Here is a 26936-nt window from a genome sequence, read left to right as displayed (position 1 = left end):
CGTGATAGATTGGTATATTGTTATCTTCAATATACCAAGTTGCGGGCAAAAGCTAGTAAGTAATAATTTTTATAAATATTCATATTTGACGATGTTTTTTAACCTAAAATCTCCGGAACGGACACAATATTGAGGTGTCACTTATTGCTACAGGTGACCGAATTTGTATTAACATAAAACTTAGTTAAGCAATAGGTAGCTGACAATAACAAAGAGTGTTACCGAATTTTTTTATCTTCAAAAGGATTCTTCTTTTGTCTTCCTATAATATACCCTAGCCTATAATATACCTAGCAGCGGCGAAAAGTCAATATAACACGATTCCTATCGGCTTCCCTTTAAGAATTGGCATAATATAGCGTAAGTAGGTACTATTCACATAAATTCCGTAATACGTTCGTAAATACAAAGGTTCGATCGTCACAAATGCTAATTTTTCTTTTGTTATTAAGTACTAATTTAAGTTAAAAACATAACAGCTAATGTAAGTAACATACACCTACGTCCTACAGTCCTACACCATACAAGCCGTAAAATTCGGATTCCCTAGTTAGATTTTTGCTTAGTATTTATCTCTTTCATTTCCCTAGCGAAAGCGAAAGTAGCGAACTAGGTCTGTCTCGCTCTACGGTCGACTAATAAAGACCACGCCAATTTAATCTGGCCCAGTAGCGAATACGAATTTGGAACTCTGACAGGTCAGACAAATTTGACGTAAATAACTCGGTTGGATCCGAGTTACCCTATAATACCTCCAAATTAAAAATTATATTAATAGTATTGTTTTAACAGGTACATGCTACTATTTTGAGTATTTTGTATTTTGAAGGGTTATTTGATATTGATACATTTGTTTTTGTGAAGCGGCCATGCTTGTTTGTTTTTAAAGTTGTTAGTGGTGTTTTATTTTGATATAATAAATTGGGGATGTGATTAATAACTTATAAGTGTAAGTTCACGGTAATTTTGATTCAGTTTGGTAAGTCAAAATCAGAAATGGCCTTAATTCACATAGATTGTTGTTTAACAGATTTCTTGTTACGTAACGATAGTAATTTTTCTAAATTAAGTTTTGAAAACAAAAATCGAACAGCTGATATTCTTTTAGATAAGTACGTTTCCGGCTTCCCTTTATCAGATTTTCACCCTTCGCCACTGATACCTAGTAGCCAGTTTAAAGTTAAAGAGTCTAAATTAACATGCCTATCTAATCTACATAAGTAGGTTTGATATAAAAATTGAAATGAACATACTTGTGGCCTTCTTTTGGTCTGCAAGCAGGGCAGACTTCGGTTTCTGCAGCAACACCTGAAGCTCCGGCTGATACATTTTTCACATAAACTTCCGTCACTTATTCAATTAAAACTCGTAACGCACAGTGAAAAATCTGATGGAAACAGGAAATGTGACTAGGAATGGGATTATAGTTCAAACGACGCATGACTTTCCACTGCGATTAGGAAACAAGCCGGTCGGCTTTTGTGCTTTTCGATAGGAGTTGATCTCGGATGAAGCACGAGGATATAGGCAGAGTGCGGAGCGGCGACTGAGCGCAACGCCTACGGTCAAGGGAACTAGGTACTCGCAAGTCGCACCTCACGGAACGGCAGCCTAAGCACTGTTGCCTTCATCTTAAACAAGCAACTTGGTAATTGGTATTGTTCTATCACCAAGGTCCCGTCATTGCCCTATTTTTTACACGAATCAAAATAGTTACGTGAGACAAGACAATTGTCACTCATTTTAAACACGAACTGAACTGGTTTAAGGTTTAACGGAAATAATAGGTAGACAAGTCGCGTGCGGCGTTTTAGCGTTCCGCATACAAATACAAAAGTAGCTAACCATAACTTTTCTAACTTTTATGTACTTACCTATCTAAGTTTTTTTGGTGAGTTAAGTAGTACACTTTTTAATGAGCTAGATAGATAGAGCTGTTTTTAAATTAATTAAAGTGAATAAAAAAACTATAAGTGAATAGGTAGGCAAGACGTACTAACCCTAAACTGAAGCAAAATCCTCTATGGTAGGTAGGTAACTAGGCCGAAGCCTTCCGTTATCAACGTAATAGAAAATCAACGTATTTAGAAAAATAATACTTACCTACTACTTCTTAATTTGATTTTACAGAGAAAAACCTGAAATGTTTAGAGCGACAACCAAGATAAGTTTTCATAATGCTATAGGTACTATCTCTAGACATCTCTATTCTCTAGTGCATTAGGACACTACAGTATCTACTAAATAGTAGGTACAGGTAAAATCCATACTTAATATTATAAATGCGAAAGTGTGTCTGTCTGTCTGCTATCTTTTCACGGCCCAACGGTTTAACCGATTTTGATGAAATTTCGTACAGAGGTAGCTTACATCCCAGGGAAGGACATAGGCTTTTTATCCCGGAAAATCAAAGAGTTCCCACGGGGTTTTAAAAAACCTTAATCCACGCGGACGAAGTCGCGGGCATCGTCTAGTAATAAATATGTCGCAGGTAAAATAAAATAACAGTTGTCAGATCCGCAGCTATACATTTCGTAACAGAAAAACCTTACTTATCTAAATTCTGATAGGTACCTACCTATTAAATTACTGCTTCATTTCCCTATTGGCTTAGTAGTAGATATGTAATAGATTACATGTCACATAAAATGTGGTTTTCCGATGATACCTGTAGTGCGCGACAGGTCGAGATGGCAATCGGGGAGGGAACGCCCCGCACACCCGCACAGCCCCCGCGCTAACCCGATGTGCGCGAGCGCGGGTGACGTGCGGGTGTGCGGGGCGTCCCCCCGCTTCATACCCCGATTGCGATCTCAACCTGTCGCGTACTATAACCTGTATGAGGTAAAGTGCACACATGGTAGCTGAGCGAAGAAAAATATTAGCGGGGGTACCTACTTTATTAATAGGTAGGTAGATCATCATCATCATCAGCCTGTGGATGTCCACTGTTGGACATAGGCCTTCCCTAAAGAGCGCCACCACACCCGGTCCTCAGCCTTCCTCATCCAGCCACTTCCCGCCAGCCTCTTTATATCGTCGGTCCATCGTGCTGGAGGTCGTCCCACACTACGCTTGCTTAAACGCGGTCTCCACTCAAGGACTTTCCGGCTCCAACGGCCATCGCCTCTACGACAGGCATGACCTGCCCACTGCCACTTCAGCTTGCAAATAGGTAGGTAGATAGTTTAAAAGAAACGTAGGTATTACCTACTTTAATACCAGATTTGAACCTACTTGGAATAATTGTATTTTCCTTGTGCGAAACTGTTAATTTCCCTGTCTACTACCTTTTCACGACCTAAAAGTTTGGTAAGCAGGTATAATTTAATATAGAGATATAATATAATAGCTTGCAAGTTGCGTCCCAGGTATGGACATAGGCCGGGTATGAACTCGAGGACCCAACTCCTCAGCCCTGATGCTGTAAGGAATTCATGTTCCTTTAATCTTGGTGATTAAAAATAATTAATAATATTTTTATGAAATTTGGTACTACTCGTGCGCAATAAGTTGAGACCTGGGGGGCGGTGACGCCACAGACGCGTGGTTGTACTGTAGACAAAAATCGGAGCGCGTCGTCGTTGCGTGACGTAAGCAAGAACGAGACTAAGATGTTAAAAAAATGGCGTTGTCTACAGTACAACACGGGAGCTTGAGGGGAAGTTACAGGGCAAGCGGGCGGAGGGTTGCATTCCAGGCGAGTCTCAACTTATCGCGCACGGGTAGTACAGGGATATCTTGCACAGGCTACTACGGACAGGCTGCTTTTGTCCTGGAAAATCAAAAGTTCCCACGAGATTTTTAAAAACCTAAAACCACGCGGGCGAAGTCGCGGGCATCAGCTAGTTTAAAATAAAGTATATATACATAGGAAGCCTAGGATAGGAAGATCTTTTACCAACAATTTGACGAATAACTTCCTTTGGATTAACTCAGTCTGGATTTAAACCTAAGTGCCTTTAATTAACAAGTTCCTGTTAAACTTGTCTTAATCCGAAGTTCAACAAGCTTGGGGTAGGTGCCTACCTAGGTACTTACCTACCATTACTTATGAAACAGTTTGAATAACTCTTAACTATAGTAATTATCACAAACCATTCCGCAGTTTTATGTTTTACGTAGAGTATATTCCTTGTACCTAACCATGATCCAAGTGAGACTAATAAAACAATAATGATAAACCCCCTACGCCTTAGGAGTTCAGTACCTTGCAGCATCAGGATTGAGGAGTTGGGATCCGAAATTCAATGATGACGTAGTCTATGCTTGATACCTTAAATAATATGGCACCATCCGCAGTTCCTGAATTACTATGGTTTATGAGTGCTGTACCCTGCATCATCAGGGTTAAGAAGTTAGGTCTTGGAGTTGAAGCATGAAGTCGTTGCTTGGTACCTACCTACAATATTAATTCACTATGAACACTTTCTGAATCTTGTTAACTTAGGCGGGCAGTAACCCTGCAGCATCAGGATTAACAAGTTGGACCACCTCGGAAACTTCTACTATTGATCAAAAAAAAATTTTGCAAATCGGTCCAGAAACCTCGAAATAATCGGTGTACAATGTACATACGTAAAAAAACGTGCCGAATTAAAACCATCTCCTTTTTGGAAGTCGGTTAAAAATACAACTCCTTCTTTTCCGAAAGTCGGTTTTAAAAGTAGCCTATGTTATACTCCTTGGTTAATCCCCTACATGTCTGTGAAAGTTCCGTCAAAATAGGTTCAGCCGTTCCAAAGATTAGCTCGTTCAAACAAACATACAGACAGACAAAAAATTTAAAAACGTGGGATTTAGTTATGGTACAAGTTCAAATAACAATAATATGAACTTACTCGTAATATGAGGTAGGTAGTTATTTCGACATTACAGACAAACACTTCAATTTTATTTATTTATTAAATATAGATAGATATAGATAGTATAGATATTATAGATAATGAGTTGAACTTGAAAAGGTTTTTTAGGGTTCCGTAGCCACATGACAAAAAACGGAACCCTTATAGATTCGTCACGTCTGTCTGTCTGTCCATCCGTTTCCGTATGTCACAGCCACTTTTTTATTATTATTACTATGCAAACTTCCACTGAAAATTGGTTTGAACGAGATCTAGTTTTAAGATTTATCGTGCAAAATAGTAGTAACAGTAGTAAGGAACCCTCAGTGCGCGAGTCTGATTCGCACTTGGCCGGTTTTTTGTTGAACTGAATGCAGTTTTGTTTTTATCGGCTTTTAAATGCTCTGGAAATAATTGACCTTTTGTTACTTTTGGACGTAGGTATTAATAATATTATGTTAAGTAGGTACATAAATCTTGTTTTGGTTTAGTTAAAGGTATGTGGGTCCCGTACAACCATTGAAATGGCAACTTCCCATCGGAAAGCATAGCGTTGACAGACTCCACTAGGTGCCAGGTGGACAGAGGCATCAAACGAGTCGCAAGGCGGCGCGGCGCAAGACCGCGGCGTGTGAAACTCCCTTTTTTTTTCCGTGGGAAAATCCTCATGGATGCCACCGCACCCGGGGAGGTGCGGAGGTTATGTCGGACTCTTACCGACTAAAACGATGTTCCACGCATCGCCTGGTGGCTGGGCTACGGGGCTAAACACGTTCGCGCAACCCAGCCAGCGGCGCCTGCTGAGGACCCACCTCAGGGGACCAATGAAGTCCCTACACACCGTCTGAAGCGCACCAGGAACACAAAGGTGCGCCTTCCGACTCAAGAACTGGTTTCTTTACGGACGATAGACTCTGTGTGAAACTCCCTACGATAACTACGAGTGCACCAGCAGTGGACGCCTATCGGTTGAGGACAACGACAACGACGACGACGACGAATGGTGTATGAAGCACTTTCATTGGGAATCGAGACAGCGACAGCGACAGCGACAGCGAGCTATCGGTAGGTTGGAGCGTGGCACCTATAGTTCGACAAGCCTCTCTTGACACTTGAGTTACATTGACAGGGGGGCGCTGTTGGAGAACAAAGGCTTAGAATATTCAAACAAGAACAAAGGGGACACTTGACGGCAACGTTAGTTCCGATTTTCGCCACGCGCCAAGATAGTCTTGACGCACTGTACGCGCGCTTTGTATCTTAAAATAAAATAGATACCTATGCACATTTACATTAGCCTATTAGTAGTTAGTACCTACAGTCCGCGACAGGTTGAGATGGCAATCGGGGTATGACTGAGGCAGGGGACGCCCCGCACACCCACCTGTCACCCGCGCTCGCCCGCACCGGGTTAACGCGGGGCTGTGCGGGTGTGCGGGGCGTTCCCGCCCCGATTGCCATCTCGCCCTGTCGCGTACTATACATACTTTAACTAGCTAGGTATAACTCATAAAAAAGCCGCAGGCGAAGCTATTCAATAAACCGCGGAAATGTTATGACGTGTATCTAGAAATTAAAATAGGTAGTAAGCACAGAAATTAGAATAAGTTACGTTGTTAAGATACAGTTGCATGAAACACGTTTAAAGTTACGTTACGGTTACCGTTAAACTGTGACCGTAACCTCCCGTTCCCATTTGTCGTTTGTCGTTAATCGCTTGATGGTCCAGTGGCAGTACCTACATATTGACACAAAATCAGTTTCCGTCAAGTGTGAATAGCTTCATATAAAATATTATGTTGTGCCACTGGAACATCCAATTTAAACTCGGGCCCGACAAATGACAAGTGGGAACGGAAGGTAACTATAAGCATCGGCCCATTTTGCTGAGACTTGAATATTACACAAGTCGGGGTTTGTTAACTTTGAACCAAAAGTTTATCTTTAACCTTAATCCAAACCTGGTAACAGGCCACCACTTCTTAAAGGCCTGTGTCGTTACACATAATAAGAATTTTGTCACACACACAAGCGTACTAATTTGTCTTCACTTTTTAAAATACAACTGTAGTTGTGTGTGAGTTTTGCCTATCGGAATTTTATAATAATATTATCTATGTCTTAATCATTATGAATGTTTACTGACTTGTGCAACCCATTTTTTTATTGGTGGTCCAAGTTTAACGGTAACAAGTAGGTATACCTACCCATACCATATTAACCATCTGTTATGCAACTGGACATTTAAGTTCTGTTATCTGTTAGGTAAATATCTACTACATATTTACCTAGGCCTTGTAATTGTAAAATAGCGGCGAAATAATAATATGCACTAATAGTTATGTGTGATTTAATTGATCAACAGTTGTCGACATGTTCATGACTTCCCTATGAGAGACAACATTGTTCCGTTTAGTTAGGCGGAACATGTTAGCTAAGTAGGAAGAAAACAAAGCTCAGGTAAAATAAAAAGTAATTATGAAATAAAAAACTGTTCTAGGTGGAGACGGGCCTTGCCCTGTTAGGGTTCAAACTATTGAATCGTTGTTTTCAGTACTTTTTCTTAAATACAGTAGGTACCTACATGGCACATAATAGGTGGTATACCAAAATTTCATATTCTTAACTAATTTAGTTTTTGGGATAGATCCCGTCACAAAAATTGTCTCAATCATTCCTTTAATTTTAAAGAAAAAAAACTTCTGCCTCCTTTTGTTTTATGGTGGATCGAGCCCCGTTGAAAAATAATTCAATTTTTTAATTCAATATTCGTTTTGAGTCCACGTTCTACATGAAATACCACAGGTTCTTATCTCATTTCGTCTAAGAGCTGTGACTAGTGACTGTGATAGATTGACAGACAGTCAGACAGACTGACGGTTTACCGTTTGGATACGGAACTCTAAACTAAACGTGGGAGCGAATTCGTGCACTGAGGGTTTCCCTTCCTTGTACTTAATTATTTTGTCGCTTAAATTAAGTAGGTATCATTTTACAAATGTAAGTTTGTAATGGCACAAAAATGTGATGTAACTATAAATATGTGAGACCTTACTTCTTACTTACCTTTCATGATTCTAGGTCAGCGGGAAGTAGATACCAGGCATATAGGTTTTGATTTATTTACGAATGTCAAGATAATATGCGGCATAAAGGGCCGAATTTTTGATAGAAGTTCAATTTTTAAAGTTCCGTACCTCAAAAGGAAAATCGGAACCCTTATAGGATCACTTTCTTGTCTGTCTGTCTGTCAAGAAACCTATAGGGTACCTACTTCCCGTTAACCTAGAATTATGAAATTAGGCAGATAGGTAGGTCTTGTAGCACACATAACATAATGGAAAAAATCTGAAAACCGTAAATTTATGGTTGTAACCATAAATTTACGGTTTTCAGATTTTTTCACAAAAAAATAAATATTGCTACTTTCGACTTTCAAAGTAAAATTGCTGTACCAAGTGGAGTAAAGGGCTTTCTTTACCTGCACATTCTAAAACAGATTTTCATTTATTTTTAGGCATAATAGTTTTTGATTTATCGTGCGAAATGTCGACAAAATACGACTGTTGTACGTATAGATAACAGAAAGTACGGAACCCTGGGTGCGCGAGTCTGACACACACTTGGCCGATTTTTTTCCCCTTTTGAAGTAAGAAACCCTACCTACCTATTGCGCAGAAGCTCGCAAAACACATTAAAATTCAGTGATAAAGATATTAACATCGTGACTAGCATTTTAACGATTTCAACTTGTTAAAGTTTAAACGATTAGGCATCAGATGTTATCTATAATAACCTAAATAACCAGGACCGAGCGACGGCTGAACATACTCTCCGAGAAGAAGACCACATTCCGACCTCCAAAGTCGGGTCACCAATCCAATAAAGAACTTAGATCATTGTTGCGTTGCACCCAGCGCAGCCGACGCAACATGTGCTGTCGTAACGGAGCTACACCTCTCTAAAAGTAGGTCGGTACCTGCTTGATAAAGTCCCCTAGCCCTTGTCCAAAATGTACCTAATTAATTCTACACGCGCCTTCTACGAATTATTTTCTGAGAAAAAATAAATATTACTTATATCCATACCATTTAGTGACTCACGCGCATCAGGTTTAGTTGACCGCTTTATTTATATCTGCGGCTAAATGACGTCGGTAGAACTCACAATAATTGTGCGCCAAAGCCTTACTTCGCCTTATTTTGTAAATAAATAGAATGAATGGCCAATCAAAATAACCTTTTCCAAGACCTCATTAAATTTTTGTCATAAGATAAAAAATCCGTGGGTTTTAAGAATTCTAATGAATTTGTGAAGATACCCACCACGCATTATACACAATATAGATTTCTGAAAAAAAGTCCGATTTTTTTTGAAATTTTGAATGCTTAGTTATACCTACTAAGTAAGTTGTGTTCTATCTTGGTCAAAGGTATAGGAACTAAGAAAGGTTAAATTAAATACAGCTCATCAATAAACTGCAAACGTCATGAACAATGCCTACCTACTGCGTAAAATCTTTCGAAGGGGTTGACTCTTATTGCAGTTTTTTGAACAGGGTTCAAAAATTCCACCCAATGCAAAAATTAGAAATTACGTAAGTATTAGGTCATGCGTTACGCCGGAAAATTTCCGTATAGGTACTTATGCAAAATATAGGCATAGATTTTCTATGAAATTAATTTAAAATTATTTTTGTAGCACTAAACTTAGGTACATTTCTCCTTTGAAGTAATTACATTCAGTAATTCAGAAGTTATATGGCTCTGACAGACGAAGGTGAAATTGCAATTTCACTCATTGTAGACTTACAGACCTCAATTCGCATTATACTGTAACAATACTGTACAGTGGGTCAAAGTGTTATGACGCACAAATTTAATTTTAGCACGCACATTTACCTCTTAAAACGCACTAATTCATGGACCTATTTAGTATTTTTTTCACGTACGTCCATTGGGAAAAAAATGTGAAGCTGGGATGACGTATTCCTGGCAAAACGCGTTTTTTTTCGAATATCTACTTATTGGTTGGACGCACAAATTTAAAACTTTCACGCACGACGACGTTACGCACTAAAAATCTATCCAACTCAAATCCAGAAATTCAACATTATTTTGCAGGGATTACGCGCACCACGCAGACGCAGGCCACCACTGCTGGGCGCTGGCGCAACCGCGCGCTCGCACTTGCCTGCTGCAGCGGGCGCCGCGACTTGCACGCTCAACTCCGTCGCTGAACACATCGACCTGTTCGCTGCTCACTGAGCGAGTTCATAAGGGCCAAAATGTTTTTGTTAAGTTTTATATAAAGTAAGTTATTTAAGTTTAAGTCAGTTAGTTGTACATAGTAAAAAAGTAGGTATGTACCTAATAATAAGTAGATATAAAATAATTTAAGTTAACTTAGCTATCGCATTAGGTTAGCCTGTAATTATACTTTTAAGTTGTCAAATAAATAAATAATAAAAAAACTACTTTTCTTCCCAAAAAATCGAGACAAATCTAGACAAAGTTTTTGTGGGACCGACTATTATTTATGGATCATCTGTGTCCTTATATTATTTTGATAGCAAGCGGGAAATTTTCCGTTATCTACTTCTTATTATAGGTATGCACCCAACTAGGTAACTACCTATTTAAAGAAAAAAATATGACTAATAGGATTTCACAGAATATTTTAAAATGCAGTTAATAAATGTGTCTATTTTGCGGAAGGAAAACCCGGTTTGTTACCTACTAAAAGTCGCTTCGCACACCTATTGGAATGGATTAATATCCAATCTGGATGGATGGATATCCAAATGGATTAATATCTGCTGGTGCATTTAATAACTGAACAGAACAGAATGACTGCTCAAGCATTTAATTAATTCATTTAAGAGCCTAAATAGCTCAACGGGTAAAGGAGTGGACTGAAAACCGAAAGGTCGACAGTTCAATCCCCACCCGTTGCACTATTGTTGTACCTACTCCTAGCACAAGCTTGACGCTTAGTTGGAGAGGAAAGGGGAATATTAGTCATTTAACATGGCTAATATTCTTTCAAAAAAAATTAAAGAATTAACTCTATGTTGTTTGACAATTACTTCTGCTTGAGCTGCCCGTATATGTCCATTCTTAGATTTGATTTGCAACTTGCAGATACAGGAAAAAAACGAAGCAATAAAAATAAAATTTTATTCACAATGCACTTATCAAATTCGCTTGCTTTGCTGCCTTCTTGGCGAGTTTCTTCTTCAGTAGCATCTGCTTCTTCTCTTCTGGAGTTTTCTTAAGACCTTTCATCTTCCTAGTTTGCAGTCGGTTGATATCCTGCTTGCTCATATGGACGCGACCCATCTTGGTACCGAATGCATCTGTAGACAGATTCTTCTTGGTAATTGGTTTGACTTCTTTAGGTATCCTGCATGCTTCTCTGCACAAGTCGTCGGAGGCGAGCTTGGTCCTACGTAGCTTGAAATCTATTGATGGTCCTGGAAATGGAAAAATATTTATTAAGAATAGTGTTCTCCTGAGTAAATCCTGGAAACGGCAGTTGTCTAAATCATCATCATCATCATCATGATCAACCCCTCGCCGACTCCAGAGCACAAGTCTCCTCTCAGAGTGAGAAGGGTTTGGGTCACAATCTATTGGTCACAAACAAGACTATGTTTTCGATTTGAATTTCGAATATTTTTTTAAAACATTTTCGAATTGAATTTTGAATGTGTTTTGAAAACATTTTCTAATGTTTTTTGAAAACATGTTGTTGGTTGTACATGTGATTGGTTGGTGTATCAAAATGGTTTATGGCCACTGAGATTTTTGTCATCATTTATATGGGACTAGAGGATGCCAGCGCCTTCATCCGGGTGGGTTTAGTTTTTAAAAACCCCGTGGGAACTCTTTGTTTTTCCGGGATAAAAAGTAGCCTATGTCCTTCTCTGGGTGTAAGCTATCTCTGTACCAAATTTCGTCAAAATCGGTTGAACGGTTGAGCTGTGAAAAGCTAGCAGACAGACAGACACACACTTTCGCATTTATAATATTAGTATGGATTATATAACAGACAGTGCTATACTAACTTCTTTCGTGGATTAAGTGTATCAATACTATCCAGTATCCATAGTAGACTATATCAATCAGCAACACTACATAATTATGTAATAGCATCACTATCTTGTTTCTATAGTCTGCAACAGGTCGAGGTGGCAATCGGGGATAGAATGCCCCACACACCGCACAACCCCCGCGCTAACACGGTGCGGGCTAGCGCGAGTGACGTGCGGGGCGTCCCCTCCACTTCATACCCCAATTGCCATCTCATCCTGTCACATACTATACTTGAGGTTTAAATGCATTGTAAAGGATGTACAACATACCTATTTCCTCAAGTTCAATTCTTGGAGTGCGTTGACCGCTCTTCTTTAGAAGTATTCTGTAGGATCGCATGTAAATGATGCCATCATCAGTTGCTGTGAAACTTATTGCATGCTCCAAACCTTGCAACCTTATTGTTTCAACCTGGAATTTCAGAAAAATTTAATTAAGAACAGCTCACTATAGTTCTTTTTTAAAATCTATCCTAAGTGAAAATTAATGAAATCAGCCCCATTTGGGGCTGATTCTCTTGTACACAACCTCTAAACTAAACTAAATTAACAGATCTAAATCTAGTGCTATCCTTTTCTGCAAGCAGCATTATAAAAGGGATAGCAATTGATTTAGACATGTCATTTTAGTATAGTTTAGAGATAGTGTACAATGGAATTGGCCACAATATTTCATGACTTAGGCATAATATAAATTAAAAAAGTTATTTTTGCTATATCTGTATATATAAAGTGAAAAGGTGGGTGACTAACTGACTGACTGATCTATCAATGCACAGCTCAAACTACTGGATGTATCGGGCTGAAATTTGGTATGTAGATAGCTATTATGGCGTAGGCTATGAAAGGATTTTTTCAAAGTTAACCTCTAAGGGAGTGGATTAGGGGTTTGAAATTTGTGTAGTCCATGCGGACGAAGTCGCGAGCATAAGCTAGTTTAATAAATATATATTTTAAAATAGTCTAGTTCTATCTTCCCCATCACCATATATTATAAAGTGAATTACTTATCTATCTTTGAGTGTCATAAACTACTGTAGAGATTTTCATTCAATTTTGACTGATAGATAGACCCATTTCACGATTTGTATGATTTAGGGAAGGTCAGCTAGGCTATATTAAATAAAAATTATGAAATCAACGAAAAGCTATAATCAATTCCTACCTTTTCTCTATAAAAGAAGTCAGTTAAAAGATTCTTCAGTCTCTTTAACTCCTGGTTCAAAACCCAAGCTGGTCCGTTGAATAGTAAGCATGGTTTTATACCAGCCAGCACTTTTATATTATGGAACTCTGACATAGCTTTGAAGTTATCAGCACCAAGTTCTATCATGTCCAATATGTTGTAGTTGAATGTTCGGCCCAGTACTATGTTGTGAGGCCTTTTCTTGCTGTGTGAACTGACACCAAATAATGCTGCTTCTTTCTTGTAGCATAACCTGTGAAATTAATAGTTTTCAGGTTTTAAATTCTTTGGCCCAGATTAATGAAAATCATTTAAGGCGATGGGTTAGAGGGCACATCGTGGAAAAACGGATAGACTTTGGGGTTCCTAGGAGCTAGAATAGTGATCTCGCTCCAGAACTCGCAGCATTGGCAGATCCCCCTGTAGGTCGATTTCGTAAAACTTGCATCAATAATTATTACAATCTTAATTGTTCTGATTGACTGAATTTGAGCGATTTTTGTTGCAACAATGCATTATAGCCAATAGTGAGCGAGGGTCAACCAATCAGAGGTGATTGCGATCATGACATTGTAGCTGTCATGCTACCGCATTCAAGCAGCTGGTCTTGGCAGGTCCACTTATGGAGTGTTCCCACTATGTTATCATCTAAATTTATAGTTGTCGTATTGTGTGAAAGAGTTGTGGACGACAATTAATCCTGCCATCCTATATGTGAATTGAAAATGTGAAAACACCTCCAATTAAATATACAAGCCATAACGCTGTAAAATGTACGATTTTTTATTTTCACAACACAGTGGGAACACGCTCTGGTGTGGAGTGGACAGATATCATTTAATTTTATTTAATAAGGAACACTTACAATATACATATTCTACATTTAGCATATGACTTACTCACTATTTACACACACTGTTATGTAGGTATATCGATGACAAGTGAACACAACATTTGCAATAATTGTGCCAAGTAAACTTATTTAGAAGATGTATAATTAGCAAAAACAATAAAACTATATAAACACAAGTATCACCAAGCAAGTCATAGGGAGCCCCTGGATTCAGTCAACGCAAGACCCAAGCATGTGGAAGCACAAGAGAGCTATGCCCAGTAGTGGACGTCAATCGGTTGACCACACCACAACACTACTATACTAATTACTATATTGAATTAAAAACCTTATATTACTTACTTCTCGATAACAGTTGCGTCTTCAAATGGAACAAAATCATTTTTTCTGCTAAGAAACGCGGCATCTGGTTTCTTTAACGTGTAGATATCCTTTAAAACCTTTCTGGCACGCTCTGACGGATTTCTTGCTTGGAGGAAAATACATTGCTTAGGCCCTTCGATTGCTTTCGGTTCTCTGGACAGCAAAACTTTTTTACCTTTTCGCGTTGTAGGTTTCCTGTAAAATTTATTATTTATATATATATAGGAAATAATAACAACTTGAAACGACTAGGTAGGTATATTTATGATTTAAAGTCGCAAAAATGTTCAAAATATTTACTTTATTCTTTGAATTACACCCATTTTTAATGAATTTATAATTTATCGCAAAATTTTCTATAAGCAACACGTGTTTTTGACTTATGGTCAAAGACTAAAGATACACAGATCACTATCTATAGTATCCGTAGATAGAGTAATAAAGGTAGATACAGGAACGTTTGCTTTCTCATTCGCACTAAAAAGAGAGCACAGATAAAGTTACTAATGTGATAAACAGAGACGCAGCTAACCTATTTTTTGTCCCTTATCGTGTAACTGGTTTTTTTCAAGAATACATACAAGAAGTTGCAAAACAAACTTTGAGAATTCGTGGCGTAATTGTATTTCTCATGAGTTATTTACTTGTTTTCACATAAAAAACATTTAATACAAATATTGTTGTACGGTTAATACAAATATTGACTCCTCCTCGGAGTGCATCATGCAACAGTAGAATTGGGTAACATTGATAAAGTAGCGAGGGTATCTATTTAGGATGCCATTAAAACACGGAACAGAAAGAACAGTGGAAGTGCAATTCACCAAAATGACTATAGGAACCGCTGTCGCCAAACTCATACAAATATACCGATAGTCATATATTGCACTACAAAGATACAAATCATTTGATTTGTCGTTTAAGTTTAGTCAAAACTAGCCTACGTCACAGATTTGGAAATAAACCCTGACGTTCTAGAAATAAGATTTATTTTGCTTTAGCGGAAGAACGTATTTACGAGCTATAGTCACACTCACGTCACACTAGATTCAATTGTCCAATTAATTCCGCTACTTGACCATAGATGGCGGTATTCTAAGTAGTAGCAATTATAAACTTAACATATGGTTGACATTTGCGTGATCGGTCGATTTTTTTTCCTACTCAGTTAAGGCTGCACCACGTAGCTCAATGAATTACCTATCGATATCGATAGATACTCGTTATTTTGTTCATTCGCAAAAATAAAATTAAAAAAGGTAATTATAAAATTGAATAAAAGTGCTGGTATGTATGCATGCCTTTTACAAGTATGCACAATAAATACTGCAACGTATGAAAATAGATAAATTTTATTTATTGCCCTTGAAATAAAACATATTTGTTAAGAAACTGGCGTTTCGAAAGTCTTATTTTTAATTTTAATAAATGGTGTATGCGAACATTTATGTATATATTTTTCGACTATTGCCTTCATCAAATCGGTAACATGATTAGACGCAGGAATCTCCGAATCACTTTGTCTTTTTGAAGAACCTGGAGTGACCACATTTATCATTTTGTGGCTGAAACCAAAATTAAATTTTGAGAATAAATCCGTACTTATATTATAAATGCGAAAGTGTGTCTGTCTGTCTGTCTGTCTGTCTTTCTAGCTTTCTAGCTTTTCACGGCTCAACCGTTCAACCGTTTTTGATGAAATTTGGTACAGAGATAGCTTGCATCCCGGGAAAGGACATAGGCTACTTTTTATCCCGGAAAGTTGAAAAGTTCCCACAGGATTTTTAAAAACCTAAATCCACGCGGACGAAGTCGCGGGCATCATCTAGTACCTATATAAAAATGAATAGGAGAAAAATTAATTAGTGTGTTTATGAATTAAATTTGATATTTAGTCAGTCAATCTTCATACAAAAATATAACTAAGAGGTGTGTTGTTTTGTATTATAATATCAAGTATTTTCAATACTTACTGAAAGTAATAAAATAAAACAAGGTTATTTGATTAAAAAACTTAACGATTTTCATTGATGGAAGCGCAGTAGGTTTCGTATATCTAAATCCTTTATTTGATATTATAAAATCGACTTCTAAAAAAATGTTCAGAGCATATCATGCTTGATTTGGTTGGCATCCAATTAACTCTACCCGTTGCATCTATCCATTTCTCTTTGATGCTTGCATCTTTGGGAAACCTAAAAATATTTTAAATGAAGGTTAGAGGAACTACTGATGTCTATTTAGTGATCAATGCAACGTCTCACTCATTAATAAATTATAATTATTGCGTTACTATTTATTTATATCCTTGTATCGATATCAATCGATAAATTCAATATTCTACTTGGCCACATCACTATTTGAGTAGCGAACACGGAGCGAAGTACTTTCGGAATAGAATCAATCCAAAATAAACTTTTTTGTTTTAGGTTGATTTTGACTAACCATTCTATTAAATATTAGTAAATTGAAATAAATTAAGATTTATTAGAAAACAATGAAAATCGTACTTACCGATAATACGAAACACCTCCATTTTTAAGATTTTATCTCCTACTATCATTTTTACACTACAAAACGGCAGTACGGCATTGCTAGGGCAATATGAATTTGTCGCGAGACTACCAACTCCACGCGATGTTAGAACGCGACTGGGATCAGTTAAGCGTAACTACGCTTAATTGTGGCACGCGTGCCACGCCTACTTAGCACTTCCACTGTTTTTTCTGTTCCGTGCATTAAAATATACGCTCAAAATATTCGTAGAGAGAGTTCTTATAGATTTATTGCAATATGTTTTCAATACTTCCATCGAGATTTCTAGATTCAAAAATAGTTTTAAAGGTTTTAAACTTTTTAGACTATTTTAAAATCTCGAAATTTCGTATTTAACTGTAGTAGTAGCACACGCCGGGTATCCGCTATTTTATATTATTCAAGAAGTGGACAAGTTAAGCCAAAGTTAAAAGTGAATAATTCGTACTAGGGAGCTAGTAGGTCTTTTACGTTAGTACATTGCAAGTTGTTATAATATCCATGAAATCACCAGTGCATGGCAGTGTAAAAGTTTTGGAATATTATGGAGTTTGAAGCAATTTGGTAGTTTTCATGAGGTATATTATGAATACAATTTTACTATTATTACGATATAGGCTTCTCCAGTATTTCTAACAATCAAAAAAATTCAAATATAAATATTGTTTGGTTGTAGTAGGTACATGGTGTTACCACAAGAACGAAAGTGGCCCCCTCATTTAATTTTACTATTTTCGGTCCATTCATAGTTGTTTTTTGCCGTAAGCGTCTGGTGGCATCATTCGACGTTATGCTATTGTCTATGATTGTAGCCTAGCGCGGCACACGCATGCGCGGTGGACTGCTGAATTTTGGCGCCAAACGCCTTAGTATTTAATTTTAATAATTTTTTTTTTTTTACAAATACAAATCTTCAAAATTTTATTAAGTTTTTTATTGGTTGATATGGAGCCTTTAATTTAATTTTTAACGGTATATATACAAATAAACTATTAATAAACTTAAATCTAAAAAAAACAACATTAAATTAAAACTAAAATAAATTAAATTAAATCTAAAACCTCATCGAGACCACCGCAGCGAGGCATTGTACCCAAGATGCTGGCAGCATTACCCCTTTGGATGGCCAAACTAATTCTTTGGCCAAGGTAGCTGCCAGCTCTCGGGTCCCCGGTTGACTCGATAACTCTTTTCGCAATTTCTTCAAAAAGAGCTCGAGCCCCCGGGCCCCACGGCCCCAAGGTCTCCACACCAAAAGGCACGAATACGAAGCTCCCATCGAGGTTTTCATATTTGCGCCTTTTGGCCTGTTCGGCGCTGATGGCCGCTGCACCCGCCATAGAGGAGGTCGCCTGAATGTGGGATGCAGCTAAAGTGTCTACACAAGTTGCATCCCAAACAAGCGACCTGCCCATCTTCCATAATTAATTAATTACCTACTGTATTTTTGTTGTTAAACTTTTACTGTGGTGGAATATTCAATAAGTAATTTTAATAATTAATTAATTACCTACTGTATTTTTGTTGTTAAATTTTTACTATGGTGGAATATTCAATAAGTACCTACTAACTAAATACTGTCAACTTTAGATACCTACTTGTTTTAACACAATAATAATAAAAACTCCTACAATTTTTTATTCCTGACATAATATTTATCAAGAAAATGAAAAATACCAATACCTTACGGTTTGGATTTTAAGATAAATATGAGTTTAGATAAAGTAGTGTATGAAATGTTTAGTTTTTTTTAATCAGAACAAAAATATTTAACTATTTGTATAATATAAGTAATATTATAAAGAGGTAAAGTTTGTAAGTTTGTTGGTAGGATGCTCTGGAATTAATTAACCGATTTTGACGTTTTTTCACCAGTAGAAATCTACATATTCCTGAGTGACAGCTATATTTTATTTAAAAAAAATAGAGATTCCTGCGATTCGATGAAATTGTAACAAACTACCCGTACGAAGCCGGGGTGGGTCGTTAGTTCTAAAATAGAACTTAACACCTAAGCAATAAGTCAAAAAATTTGAGTTATTTGAAATAAGGACCAATTGGCTCTTATTTTTCGGGCCGCATTATTTCCATTCTTGAGCATATTGTATTTCTATGCGTCTGAGTAAATTGCTTACCTATTAGTGCTTAATTAGGTAGCTACTAACAGGATATAATTTTATGCATTTAAATTTTAAATAAGTTTTTTAACATAAAATTTAATAGCTAAGTTTATTGCTTTTTAAGTGAAAAAAAATAGGTAGGTATTATGTTAATGGATAATTAGACTGCATTGCTTAATTAATATTATGTAAGAAGCAGGAATTATATTATTCCAGTATTTTACGTAAAATAAGAACTTAATTATCTTGTAGATCCTTACGTAAAATTAATATTCTAATAAATGTTGTGGTGCGAGCGATTAACGGTACAGGTACATTATCTAAATGATTTAGATAATGTACCTGTACCGTTAATCGCTCTAGACTAAATCTAAATATAAGAAAAGGAAAAGGTGGCTGACTGACTGATTGACTGACTGACAGATCTATCAACGCACAGCTCAAACTACTGGACAGATCGGGCTGAAATTTGGCATGCAGATAGCTATTATGACGTAGGTGTCCGCTAAGAAAGGATTTTTGAAAATTCAACCCGTAAGGGGGTGAAATAGGGGTTTAAAGTTTGAGTGGTCCACGCGGACGAAGTTGCGAGCATAAGCTAGTTAAATTATAAATCCCAAAAGAACAAGATAATGATTTAGATAATCAAAACTACGGAACTCCCTAAAAATATTATTGTTTTTAAATCGCACTTAACATTACTAATTGTTTTTAACCTTGTTGTAGTGCTGTAATTAATTTATTAAACTGAAGGAAACTTTATACACCTCAATACACTGTGTTGAGCTGTTCGCTATTATTGCTCCTTCTTTAAAATGAATAATATGCCAAAACAATATTTGGTCATAATTTTTGCTGCAGTATATTTCCGGGAAATATCAACAAAACTATCTTTGCGTGAGTAATTTTTATGTTTAATTGAAGTTTTATATTCAAGACTAGCTTATGCTCGCGACTTCGTCCGCGTGGACTACACAAATTTCAAACCCCTATTTCACCCCCTTAGGGGTCGAATTTTCAAAAACCCTTTCTTAGCGGATGCCTACGTCATAAAAGCTATCTGCATGCCAAATTTCAGCCCGATCCGTCCAGTAGTTTCAGCTGTACGTTGATAGATCAGTCAGTCAGTCAGTCAGTCAGTCAGTCAGTCAGTCAGTCAGTCAGTCAGTCAGTCAGTCACCTTTTCCTTTTATATATTTAGATAAATGAGAAAAATCTGCTGCTGACAGACACACATTCGCATTTATAATAAGTAGGTATTACTTATTAGTGTAGATAGAGTATGGACTGATATATCAAAGTAGTTTTTGTCTGCGTCTATGTCCGCTTAGATTCAGCTTTTTAATCTAAATATATAAAAGGAAAAGCTGACTGACTAACTGTATGACTGATCTTAGATTTATCAACGCACAGTTCAAACCCCTGGACGGAACAGGCTTGTTTGTCATATTTTATCTTGAACATAAAACTTTCACGGCCTTTGAGCCGATTTTAACGAAATCTGATTCTGTACAGAGTTACTCGTAACTTACATCGGATACGTAATCGGGTAAAACGTGAATCGTGAACGCATAGGTATTGAACTGGCAGACAGACTGACCAGCATTTATTTGTTTTATTTACAGCATGGATTCCACATGAAAAATGTTCTCTAAAGGACTCAGAATGTATAAAGGCGCAAGTTCAAAAGTCTGTGATCGCATTTTCTGAAGGGATCCCCGAACGCGGCATCGAAAATCTCAGTAAAATGACAATAGACTCAGTGGTTATAAACAGGGATGGATTGATTTACGAAATACGAAACATTACAGTGGACGGATTGAAAAATGCGATAATTGAAAATGTTTGGTGAGTAGGTAGCCGTTTCATCACATACATCATCACATCATCACATACTTACACGGTAGGTCACACTGTGATCAGATTTAGGTCTCAAAAAATTAATTATCTTGTGTTAAGTATTTAATTTTTAACCAGCTTCATACATAATTAATAAGGATTTAATTAAACTTTTTATTTATTTAAAGTTAATTAAAATGGAACTATTAGGTGTTTAATATTGTTTGTTATCCTATCCTACGTCAATATTGTTCACTACCAACCGCGAAGTCGCACAATCGTCTCTCACAGCTTCACCAGTAATAAAAAACCGGCCAAGTGCGGGTTCCGTACTACAGTCGTATTTTTTCGACATTTTGCACGATAATTCAAAAACTATGATGCATAAAAATAAATAAAAATCTGTTTTAGAATGTACAGGTGAAGACCTTTCATATGATACCCCACTTGATATAGTCACTCATTTCGAAAGTTGAAAATACTAATAATTATTAGTTCATGACCACAATTTAATTTTTTTTTGTGATCTAACCCTAAATTCACGTTTTTCAGATTTTTCCCCAAATGTCAGCTATAAGATCTACCTACCTGCCTGCCAAATTTCATGATTCTAGGTCAACGGGAAGTATTCTGTAGGTTTCTTGACAGACCGACAGACAGACAAAAAAGTGATCCTATAAGGGTTCCGTTTTTCCTTTTGAGGTACGGAACCCTAAAAACCGGCAAAGTGTAAGTCACACTCGTGCACTGAGGGTTCCGTACTACAATCGTATTTTATCGACATTTTGCAAGATAAATCAAAAACTATTATGCCTATAAATAAAAATCTGTTTTAGAATGTAGTTACCTACAAGTAAAGCCCTTTCATATGATACACCCCTAAAATGATATAGCAATCTTACTTTGAAAGTAGAAATTTAATGATTACAGGCCAACGGAAAGTACCCCGTAGGTTACTTGACAGACACGACAGACAGACGGATAGACAGACGGACAGACAGGCAGACAGACAATGAAGTGATTCTTCAATGGTTCCTAGGTTTCATGACAGACACGACTGACAGACAGTCAGACAACAAAGTGATAAGGGTTCTTTTTTTCGTTTTGAGGTACTGAACCCTAAAAAGTACCTACTACCTACCCATTACTGTAGTTTACCTACTAGAAACTAACTATAATAGGTATGTGATTAATTGTTTCACAGGATTGATACTTACGTCAAATATATCCATGTAACATTTCACACCACTTATATTTTGGACTGTTACTATAAGGCAGATGGATATTTGTTTTCATTCCCAGTCCATGGAGATGGCAAGGCCCATATAGTTAAAGGTAAGTTTAAACTATGTTTTCTCACATTATTTTCTTTATAATTTACTAGCTGATCCCCGCGGCTTCGCCCGCGTAGATTTAGGTTTTTAAAGATCCCGTATAGCCTATGTCACTCAGGAATAATGTAGCTTTCTACTGGTGAAAGAATTTTTAAAATCGGTCCAGTAGTTTTTGAGCCTATTCAGTACAAACAAACAAACAAACAAACAAACAAACAAACAAACAAACAAACAAAGTTTTCCTCTTTATAATATTAGTGTAGATAATACAACGGGCCGTGCAGCAGAAATCGTAATATTTTAATTTCGCCATAACTTCAAAACCAAACGTCCAATTTTAATCATTCAAAGACCAAATATTATCTCCATAAACTGTTCTTAGTGATGAAATCATTTATTTTGATAAGGATTAATAGCATGAGTAAAATAAACGCGTTTAAATGTAGTCCAAAAAAAATTCAAGATTTTTAAATAAAAAAATGGTTGCTGTGCCTCACTCGACATAGATGGGTATAGTGTGTCGCGGACTTTTTTGTAGATATTTATAAGATCTACAATTAATTAGAACATTTTATGGTTCTATCTTTTATAGTTTAGGCAGCGTACGCAAAATAAGTAACTTTTCTGGTTGATTTTTTACACCTTGTGTCCGAAAAACCCAAATATCTTACGGAACCCTATTTTTTTCCAAAATAAAATATAGCCTATGTTACTCGTGGATAATGTAGCTTTCGAATGGTGAAAGAATTTTTAAAATCGGTCCAGTAGTTTTTGAGCCTATTCAGTACAACCAAACAAACAAACAAACAAACAAACAAACAAACAAACAAACAAAGTTTTCCTCTTTATAATATTAGTGTAGATATAGTAGTAGAGTAGGTACCTATATTGACAAGATAATAGAAACTCAAAATTATAACTCTTCCAACTCCAACATACCCATTTATTGGGATAATAATGGATTCGGTTGATCGTGGCACAAACGACTCATTGGCGAACAAGCGCAGACGCTCTGGTCAACTATACTAAGCTAAGCTCCAAAGTTTAGAACATCGACACAAGGTTGCCTGTCTGTTGCTATATACACTTTGGAGAGTATGCTAGAGAATTATTTGATCTAGTTCCCCTTCCCCCCTCCCCTCCCCCCAATATTAAAATTACTTAGCCACAAATATTTTCATTCGCTGTTCTTCATTGGTCTGAGTTTTGAATAGTGCCAAATGTAAATAAGTAGGTACCTAATGGATCACAAACAAAAATACCATCTGATCGTGTATTAAAGTTAGAAGAAAATGCAATAAAAACCTTTTGTTTGAAAAATTGAGGGACAATTATTATGAAACGTACCTCTACCTACTCGTCGTTACGAGAAGTTTATTCAAAGGGAAAAAATTGCAGAATTATTATTCTCCGAGAATATTGTAATATTTTAGCATTATATTTTAATGTATTATATTATAATTCAATAGATATTAAAATTTGAACCTTGACTTTATTTTCCATTATACCTATAACTTACTGCACTTGCAATAAAAAATAAAGATAATAATTAATGACTTTAATAGAAAATATTTAGCCTTATCTAGTAATTACTATGCAAATCATGCCCGCGTGGAATGGTGCCAAGAGTACTGGCTGCATTTCCGCGCTGGACAGCCAGGCTAATCCGTTGAGAGAAACATTATTAAATTTAAAAAAATTACATAATATATTAATAACTATATTGTTTCAGAAAATGTGGTAACGGAATTGGTATTATTATTCGATATCAAGAAAAACGAGGATGAAAAGGACTTTATCAATTTAAAAGCTTACCGATATGGATTTGATCAACTGAATGGTACTGTTTATAGATTTGAAAATCTGTTTAACGGAGATAAAGTAAAAAGTAAGTATCAATTCCATTAGTCCTATCCTTAAACTGTGCTTAGCCAAACGCTTGCAACACGAGTAGGTAGACTAAAGAATAATAATGGTAGGTATAGTACCCGGTAGAAATCACTCAGCGGGCAGTAGAGAGAGTTGTGCTTAGTAGTAGAACTATACAGTACAGAAAAGGTAACTGACTGACTGACTGACTAATCTATCAACGCACAGCTTAAACTACTGGACGGATCGGGCTGAAATTTGGCATGCAGATAGCTATTATGATGTAGGCATCCGCTAAGAAAGGATTTTTTGAAAATTAAACCCCTAAGGGGGTGAAATAGGGGTTTAAAATTTGTGTAGTCCACGCGGACGAAGTCGCGAGCATTAGCTCGTTATAAAATAAATAAAACTCTCTCTTTTGGCCTAAGGAATTTAAATATTATGTGTGACAAAAATTGAAAGTTTGGTATTGTTGGCCTTAAAATTTGAAAAAACCGGCCAACTGCGAGTCGGACTCGCACACGACGGGTTCCGCCTATCAATAAAAATGGCAAAAAATCCTGTCTGTAGTATAGGAGGCCCATTAAATATTTATTTTATTCTGTTTTTGACGAACTGACAGTGGAGTCTTAGTCATAGGGTCCGGTTTTACCCTTTGGGCACGGAACTCTAAAAATAATGTTTTCTTAGTAGGGGTCTACCTTATACAGTCTACAAAAAACCTACAAGTAAAATATCAAGCTTTAAACCCAGCAGTTTGAGATGTACGTTGCCAGTTAGTCAGTTTTTCCTTAAACTGATAATATCTTATCATATATTTATTTAAAGAATATTTTATACTAAGTATTTAATTCTTTCAGGTGACATCGCTCATGACTTGGTCAACAGAAATTGGAGAACAACATCGGGCAGTTTTGGAAGGTGTCTTTTCGATAAAGTCAATGACAAAATCTTCAATGCAATCAAAACTTATTTAAGGTCATTCCCTCTGGAGGATATTGCAATATTGAACTAAAAACTAACTAAATAATTTTAAGGCGAGTCACCGAGGCTAAGCGGAAAAATCTGGTTCGCTAGATCAAATGTTTTAGGTATATACTATTGAATAACAGCCTTGCTAAAAATATACAATATACCTAAAGACATTGCCTAAGGAATGTGCTAATTTGATACACAATAGGAAGTACTTCACTCGATCAAATAAAATCTTGAAAGAAGCTAAAATAAAAGTCTAAAACGAATTATTTATTACTGAAATTTCTGACATGGCACATAGTTTTTACATGGAAATATTTGTCTTTAAGTTCTACAGAGAACCTGCTAAATTTTGGTTTTCAACAGGACTTCTATAATTTATTAAATTCAAATTTAACGTTTGAAACACAGAATTTGAACGTTGCAAAGCGGTTTAATTACACGCCGCGCTGCCCGCCTCGGTGACTCGCCTTAAATATAAACATACGTATCACAAACGTCACTGGCAGTAAGCGAGCCGTAGCTTAGTGGTCAGAGCGTCGGCCGCGATCCCAGGAGACGCGGGTTCGATTCCTGCCGGTCCGCAATTTTTGATATGTATTTAAAGTTATTTAGGAATTTCCTAGAAGTGTTGGTAAAACACTATAATTAAAAATTATAAAAAATAAAAACTAACTATAATTTTTATTTATTTAATTTATTTAAGTAGGTACCTTTTTAATTGCTTTCAAATTTATAATGAAACTTGTTACGAGGTTTCTAATTTAAATAAATGAATATTTTCGTAATTTGTTTTTACTTAACTACGTTTTTAAGATTTTATGCGTGTTCTTATGTGAGCATAAGACTTGTTATTAAGTATTGTATGGGTTCTTTTTATTTTTCAACGGGAGAGGTCAAGCATAGAGTTAAATTAGTAATTACCATTGCAGTACCAATTAATGTAAAGTACCTATCTATTATTAAAATTTGTATGGACTGGTATAACATGGCGTGGATTTTGGGACTATTTATCAGGGTTCATCAAATTTCCCATTTTGGCCTATACATTCAACCTAATCGATCCAATGCATTCAACAACATGGATATTACCTTGTTAAAGACTTGCAGAGTGACAACGGCTACTTTTATCATGGATAATCAGAGTTTCCACGGGATATTATAAATCTAAATCCACGTAAACGAAGTCGCGGGCATCAGCTTATTAAAAACATAGGTTCACGCATTGAATTATTAGATATCATGTACTGATAGTATAATAATAATCTTCAAAGAGTTCACGTACCTGTCACATTACCCATAGTGGATTGATGGTAGGCATGACGGTGGAAAATGATAGATTACTTAAAACCTGACAATATAATATTATCTAATAATTCTATGATGGTTATTTAATTGAGTTAATTTGATTCCTTATATCAAACTAGCTGATGCAGCCCTGATTTGCTTGGGTAAATTTTTTTAAAATCCTTTCTTTGTGGCGGCCTGCGTTATATAGGTTCTATATAAAATGTAACATGTAAAAATATTATGCAGGTTCTCTAGAATCTAAGACCATCGCGACGGCATGAGTTGTGCGACGTTGTTATTTCAGTCAGTCAGTTTCTTATTTTAGTTGTGTCATCAGCATCATCGTCATCGTTCACTGCTAGACTAGGTATGTCTCTTGTAGGAACTTCCACATGCCACGGTCTTGCGCGGCTTGAAACCAAAGGCTCCCCGCGACTCGTTAGATGTCGTCCATTGCAAGGTCGCCATTCTAGCACCTTGGGACCCCAACGTCTACAGGTTTTTCGAATTCCTATGTGCCTTGCCCAATCAATGCCGATTGCCACTTTAGTTCCAAAATAAAAGTTCTGACTTTCCGAATGTTCTGTTGATTGCTTAGTGGGTAGCAACTAGCACTCAATATGATAGCCCTT

At 36.6% G+C, this 26936-nt stretch overlaps 3 protein-coding genes across 11 annotated transcripts in view; 1 reads left to right on the top strand and 2 right to left on the bottom strand.

Moving 5' to 3' along the window:
• Window positions 1-1386, bottom strand: part of LOC117986258 (organic cation transporter protein-like) — a 65844-nt gene extending 64458 nt beyond the window's left edge. The window contains exon 1 of the mRNA XM_069501833.1: window positions 1254-1386. Coding sequence (XP_069357934.1) covers window positions 1254-1329 — 76 coding nt within the window. The 5' untranslated portion in view covers window positions 1330-1386. The remainder of the gene's footprint in view (window positions 1-1253) is intronic.
• On the top strand, window positions 596-25093 carry LOC117986260 (circadian clock-controlled protein daywake-like). 9 transcript variants are annotated; one of them, XM_069501868.1, is made up of 8 exons: window positions 596-979; window positions 5336-5712; window positions 9968-10156; window positions 19724-19894; window positions 20623-20845; window positions 22041-22171; window positions 23903-24058; window positions 24900-25093. In XM_069501868.1, the coding sequence occupies exons 4-8, from the start codon at window positions 19813-19815 to the stop codon at window positions 25052-25054; spliced, it is 747 nt and encodes a 248-aa protein (XP_069357969.1). In that variant the 5' UTR covers window positions 596-979; window positions 5336-5712; window positions 9968-10156; window positions 19724-19812; the 3' UTR covers window positions 25055-25093. The 9 variants fall into 9 exon arrangements, with proteins under 9 accessions (XP_069357969.1, XP_069357968.1, XP_069357966.1 ...); XM_069501865.1 differs by lacking the exon at window positions 596-979 and adding an exon at window positions 1751-1891; XM_069501867.1 differs by lacking the exon at window positions 5336-5712.
• Non3 (Ribosome production factor 2-like protein Non3) lies at window positions 11008-14760 on the bottom strand. The gene is made up of 5 exons (XM_034973094.2): window positions 14643-14760; window positions 14322-14537; window positions 13106-13379; window positions 12211-12352; window positions 11008-11319 (listed from the first exon to the last, which is right to left on the bottom strand). The coding sequence occupies exons 1-5, from the start codon at window positions 14663-14665 to the stop codon at window positions 11027-11029; spliced, it is 948 nt and encodes a 315-aa protein (XP_034828985.1). The 5' UTR covers window positions 14666-14760; the 3' UTR covers window positions 11008-11026.
• Window positions 25094-26936: the final 1843 nt, after the last annotated feature.

Source organism: Maniola hyperantus, chromosome 11, assembly GCF_902806685.2.
Source record: "Maniola hyperantus chromosome 11, iAphHyp1.2, whole genome shotgun sequence".
NCBI lineage: Eukaryota > Metazoa > Arthropoda > Insecta > Lepidoptera > Nymphalidae > Maniola > Maniola hyperantus.
Note: the sequence above shows the minus strand (reverse complement) of the source record. Positions and strands in the feature narration are given on the sequence as shown.